The sequence below is a fragment of the Sitophilus oryzae genome, unplaced genomic scaffold (genome assembly GCF_002938485.1).
Source record: "Sitophilus oryzae breed Bouriz unplaced genomic scaffold, Soryzae_2.0 scaffold_1931_pilon_pilon, whole genome shotgun sequence".
NCBI lineage: Eukaryota > Metazoa > Arthropoda > Insecta > Coleoptera > Curculionidae > Sitophilus > Sitophilus oryzae.
The window spans coordinates 781,069-787,460 of NW_022146648.1; the positions used below are offsets into that span (position 1 = coordinate 781,069).

Below are 6,392 nucleotides of genomic sequence, written 5' to 3' on the forward strand. Positions count from 1 at the left end.
AGACGCTTTCTCTATAATACTCGACATTCTAAATCTCGTAAAACCTCTCCTCTCTCGAAATTTGAAATAAATGAAACTCTAGAATGTATTATTAAATGTGTTCAATCACAATATTATGCTAGGGAAATTCTCTTAATAAATAATTGCAAATCTCTACCTAAATACTTAAGAAAATTGACCCCCTTTCTCGACACCAATGGAATTCTTAGAGTTGGTGGTCGCTTGCGCAATGCTTCTCTAAATTTCTCTCAAAAACATCCCGCACTCTTACCCAATAATCATAAATTTACTACTCTACTCATAGAATATACTCATAAACTCTATTTGCATCCCGGTCCCCAAACTCTTCACTATATTCTCGCTCAACAATACTGGATTGTTTCTGCTAGAAAAACAATTCGTAGTGTTCTCTTTAAATGTCCTCAATGCTTTCGCGCTAATCCAGTAATGCCTCAGCCTCCTATTATGGGAGATATTCCTGCTGTAAGACTTTCTCAAGTAAAACCTTTCTCTGAAGTTGGATGCGACTATGGTGGTCCATTCTCTTTATTAAGATATCGTGCACGAGGTGCTAAGTCCTGTAAAGCCTATATTTGCTTATTTGTGTGCATGGCCACGAAAGCTTTGCACTTAGAACTGGTTTCCGACTTTTCCTCCGAGACTTTTCTGGGTGCACTGCGTCGATTCATTTCTCGTAGAGGTCGCTGCAATCATATTTATTCCGATTGTGGAACGAACTTTGTCGGAGCTTCTAGAGAACTGATTAATATGCTAAAATCCGCCGCTGAGCAAGAACAAATTTCCTGGCACTTCAATCCTCCAAGCGCGCCTCATTTTGGTGGCCTGTGGGAAGCAGGAATAAAGTCTGTAAAAACTCACATTAAAAGGGTCATTGGTGATCAATTGCTCACGTATGAGGAATTTTATACGCTACTGGTTCAAATAGAAGCAGTGCTTAATTCTCGTCCATTGTGTCCACAAAGCTCTGATCCTAATGATTTGTCAGTTCTTACTCCAGGACATTTTTTAACCCTAGAGCCGTTAAACGCCCCTCCGGAAGATGATCTTTCCGGGATAAAATTAAATCATCTCTCTCGCTGGCAGTTGATATCACGCTTGCACCAAAGCTTTTGGAGCCGATGGTCTAAAGAATACCTTCAAACACTTTTACAAAGAGCTAAATGGAATGACTCTACTATTCCAATAGAAATAAACTCGGTTGTTTTAATAAAAGATGATAATCTTATTCCGCTCAAATGGAGCATTGGAAGAGTCTTAGAGATTCACCCGGGCCATGATCGTGTTACACGCGTGGTTACTTTAAAAACAGCAAAAGGCATTCTTAAAAGACCAGTGACAAAGATATGCCCACTGCCTTACTGCAAATCTCATAATTAAAATTTACTCTCTAAAAAAAAAACATAATCGCAAAAAAAACATAATCGCAAAAAAACATAATCTCATTATAAACATAATTAACATCTCTTATTTAATTACTTTTCTCTACTCTATAACAAATGTAAACTCTCTTAATATTTAATTAAATTACACTCATGCATTAACCCCAATAATGCATTTTTCTAAATTTCCTCTAAATTTAACTTCATAAATTTCACTCTTAGTTTCTTTTAAACATAACGCATTTTTCACTTTTTTTTTATTTTACTTTACTATTCTCAAACGAAAATGGAAAATATTTCATTTTGGTGGGCGGTATGTTGGATTCTATCCCTTCCTCCCATCCTTTACCCGAAAAACCTTAGTGGGTACGTAGCCGTAGTCGAATACGCAGCGTGACGAGAGAGTGACAAGATCGGCCGAGTACACAGTGTACACCTCCAAGCGCGCGCTATCCTCAAGTGTTTTGTTCAAGCAAAAAATCAACAGGTACGAGTCCAGAACGGGAAAAAAGGTGAGTGCCCACAGTCCTGATACATTAACTCACCCTAATGAACTGAGCCCCTTAATTCTCGCCCGTAACACCCTGTACATTACTTTTCAGAGTTAATTCTTGTGCTGACTTTGAAGCCAGTGAAATAAACTTTACTAAAAAAAATTATTGCTTCCTTAAATGTATACAGGGGTATCAAAAATTGCTGGTCTATTTTAAATATTTATTTTACATAAAAACTTCGTTATTTTAAATACAACACTATGTATTTTTCTGAATAAGTCGAAGCAGATTTAAATGGTCTTTGAAACTATATTTGGGTTTCCGATACCTATCTGGCTCAGATTTTAAATAAAAAGCGATTTTTCAATAAAATTGTAATCAAGATGGCTGGTGTTGGCATGGCAATTTTCTAATGACACTTAGTAGCTATTTTCAAAATCAACATTAGTTTATGGACTTTATTTAAATTTATAACAGCTTATTTTTATTTAATTTACCTACAATATAAAGTTAATAAGTAAGTATTCATCATTTTATCAAGAAAAATGAAGCAGTATCTGCTGGCGGAAGGAATGGATATGTTACTAGTGATTTTATTTTGTGAGGACAATTGCTTGTTGGCCTGAAGGGTTTATGCTCAAAGATATCCAAATAGGCCAATATCCAAATAGGAATTTTCCTCCTTTGAAAAACTACTTTTCCTATTTCGCAGAGCTGACAGTGTGGTGTACGAAAAACCTACTAGGCAGAAACCTGTCATTGGAAGTGAAGAAAATAACAACAAACTACAAGTAATATAAACCAAAGAGCTACCGTGAAATGGGGTGACTTTACCTCTTGGGGTGACTTTTCCAAATTCCGTCCGAAAATATGTTAGACGTAGCCGTAGCCACTACTTGAAAAGAACGCGTTATGTGTTATCGGTAAATTATGGGTGGAGGCGCCCCACGTCTCGGAACGTCGCTAAACGGTTGCCGTCAGTTGCGATGTAGCATTTACAGTGCTGTGAAGCCAAATCTGTTTTTAAAGCCTATTTTGTGCGTTTCAAACTTCTACGTGGCTGCAATAGTTAACCACGCTATATTGAGGTAAGTATTATGCAGAAGTTCGTTATAATATTGAGGGTGATGACGCATATTTTACGTAATTATGCTTTTAAATGGGGTGGCTTTGGTCTATCAATAAGAATAAGGAAGAGGGCAAAGACACCCCATATAAGCAACTAACTTTGCCCATCCATTTTTTTACTTTTTTTATATACAGGGTCCGGCAATAGTGCGTCGGGCATCTGTAGCTCCTAGAATAAAAAACTTGAGAAATTTGTTTAAGTGCAAACCTAAAGTATGTACCAGGATGTATTTCAGGAAAATATTTTAACTTCTATAGGGTGGCTCAAAAAAGTGTGAGTGGACCTGGATGATTTTTTTTAAATGGAACACCCTGTATATTATTGCATTTTTGGCTTCCTTTCAGATCACTTTACATAACCCTAAGATATGAATAAATATATTTCGATAGTTTCAGAGATATTAAAAAATAAATCAAAAATATATATTTTTCAGTCTTTCTTAAAAAAATTATTAAGAATACAAAAAATGTCCTGAAATCAAAACTATATTAGGTATTTACATTAGATGGTCTGTTCTCACTTTGCTATAAATATGATAATCGTAAATCATACAGGATGTTCAATATTCTACGCCAAACTTTCTAAAATATAAAATATTTTTTCTTTGTTTTTTTTAAATGGAACACCCTGTATATTATTTTTTTATTAGATGGGGAGTAAAAAAATGAACATTTTTTGTATTTAGAGTATTTCAAAATTCTTAACGATTTCGCAAATACACGCAGTTATTATTTCATATGGCGCTTTCAATGGTAAAATATGAGAGAAAAATCATTGGTCTCTCTGATAAAAAATTACTGTGGAAAATGCCATATGAAATATAAAACCTCAAATATCTGCGAAACCGTTCAAAATTTTGAAATACTCTAAATACAAAAAAATGTTCAATTTTTAATTCTCCGTCTATTGAAAAAATAATATACAGGGTATTCCATTTAAAAAAACGAAGAAAAATTATTTTATATTTTAGTAAGTTTGACGTAGAATTTTGAACATCCTGTATAATTTAAGATTTTCATATTTATAGCAAAGTAAGAACAGACCATCTAATGTAAATACCTATGTAGTTTTGATTTCAAAAAGTTCTTGTATTTTTAATAATTTTTTTAAGAATGGCTGAAAAATATATATTTGTGATTTATGTTTTAATATCTCTGAAACTATCGAAATATATTTATTCATATCTTAGGGTTATGTAACGTGATCTGAAAGGAAGCCAAAAATGCAATAAGATACAGGGTGTTCTATTTAAAAAAAATCATCCAAGTCCACTCACACTTTTTTGAGCCACCCTATAGAAGTTAAAATATTTTCCTGAAATACATCCTGGTACATACTTTAGGTTTGCACTTAAACAAAATTCTCAAGTTTTTTATTCTAGGAGCTACAGATGCCCGACGCACTAATGCCGGACCCTGTATATATTTGTTTAATAAAAAAAAAGCGTATTATTGTTGCGTTGTCCTTATTACCACTTATAGCATAGACCATGCGCATTTGAGAAAATACAACAATTTTTGAAATAAACACGATTTAAAATTAAGAATTGGACAAAGTCACCCCACTTCACGGTACTTCTTTATTTTTCTTGATAAAATAATAAATACTTACTTATTAAACTATTGTAGGTAAATTAAATAAAAGTAAACCGTTAAATAAAGTCCATAAACTAATGACGATTTTGATAATAGCTACTAACTGTCACTAGCAAATTGCCATGGCGACACCAGCCATCCTGTTTGCCATTTTATTGAAAAATCGCTTTTTAGTTAAAATCTGAGCCAGATAGGTATAGGAAACCCTAATATAGTTTGAAAGAGCATTGAAATCTGCTTCGACTTCTTCAAAAAAATACATGTTTGTAATTAAAATAACGAAGTTTTTATGTAAAATAAATATTTAAAATAGATCAGCAATTTTTGATACCCCTGTATACATTTAAGAAAGCAATACATTTTTTTAGTAAAGTTTATTTCACTGGCTTCAAAGTCAGCAAAAGAATTAACTCCGAACAGTAATTTACAGGGTGTTGACAAACTTTTTTAATATAGCATACATATTTAAATATCTATAAATAACTCAAAAATCAAAGCATTTAAACATATTAAAGCCTTATAATAAATAACTTATATTATGCCCAAGAATCCAAAAATAAAATAAAATACAGGGTGTTAAATAAGAAAAAATATAACTTTGGTATGGATCTTAGTTCTGACACACCCTGTACATTTCAAAATAATTTTAAATTATGCACATTGCCTTCCTACATGTACCCATAAAATATTTTGTTTCTGCATCTTTCCGTTTTCGTATAATCAACCGAGGCGAATGAGGTGCGCCACCCTGTGTGTAGTGTTTTAGGAGTGATGAAAGGATTTAATTAAATTGAGAAAAAAATCAGGTCCGTATTTAAAAAAATTAAGTTGATGATAGTCGCCAGAAGCCGAAACGTCAATATAGCGATATTTTATAACGAGTAATTTATAACGAGTTATAAAGCAGAAAAAGTGGCCATGAAAATGTCTTTTTCATTTTAAGTTATCTTAACAAATAAAGCCAGGAAACAATAGAAAACAAAATTGAAAATTTCGTTTTTTTTCGAATATATTCGGAAGTATTCAAAATTTTTCAAAATGCAATACGGCATTTTATTGAGCATCAAATTGCGCAACTTTGCCTCCATTTAACTGATCCTGTATCTCTTACAGTTTCCGCAATCCCAATGAGGAGCGTCGAATTCGAGCCACCCTGTACAAAGACTTTAGTATAGTAATATTTAAAAAAAAAAAGTAATAAACCTTGTGATATTTAAATCAATATCATAAAAAATATTGATGCCTAAAAAAATTAATAAATATATAAACCAAACCTATAGTATGATACCCTATGGTACCCTAAGTTTGATATTTCAAAATTTAGTAGATTCACAAGGAAGAAATAAAAAATAGAATAATTAAACAGCCGCTAGAAAATACTTAATAATTTTAAGAGAAATAGTAGTTGAAATGAACTTCTATTCTCAATTCTATTCAAAAGGTCCTTTTTTTCAATATTACGTATTATGCCCTTAAATGATATAAAATAATATATAAAAAATATGAAGATTGAAGTTTACTATTATTTAAAAAAGTCTTAAGTGCACAAAAAATTCTAGTAAATTTGTTAACATAAATAATTTAAAAATCTTCTTTTGCCGTAGTCAAAATTAAACGTTTGAAATTATTAGATAAGCATAAATGGAGACAACTAACATTCAAAAGATTAAAAAGATCATAAAGTTATACGCAAATTATGTAGAAAATAAAAATGATACTCTATAACATAAAATATATATATAAATAATTGCTGTTGCTCCTTAACTCTCTAAAT

At 32.0% G+C, this 6,392-nt stretch overlaps 1 protein-coding gene across 1 annotated transcript; it reads left to right on the plus strand.

Annotated features, from left to right (window-relative positions):
• Positions 1–447: 447 nt before the first annotated feature.
• LOC115883525 lies at positions 448–1,398 on the plus strand. The gene has a single exon (XM_030901895.1). It carries the CDS (start codon positions 448–450, stop codon positions 1,396–1,398), a length of 951 nt encoding a protein of 316 aa, XP_030757755.1.
• Positions 1,399–6,392: the final 4,994 nt, after the last annotated feature.

Coding starts and splice junctions, on each gene's coding strand:
- LOC115883525 (XM_030901895.1), top strand. CDS start 448: ATGCCTCAGCCTCCTATTATGGGAGATATTCCTGCTGTAAGACTTTCT.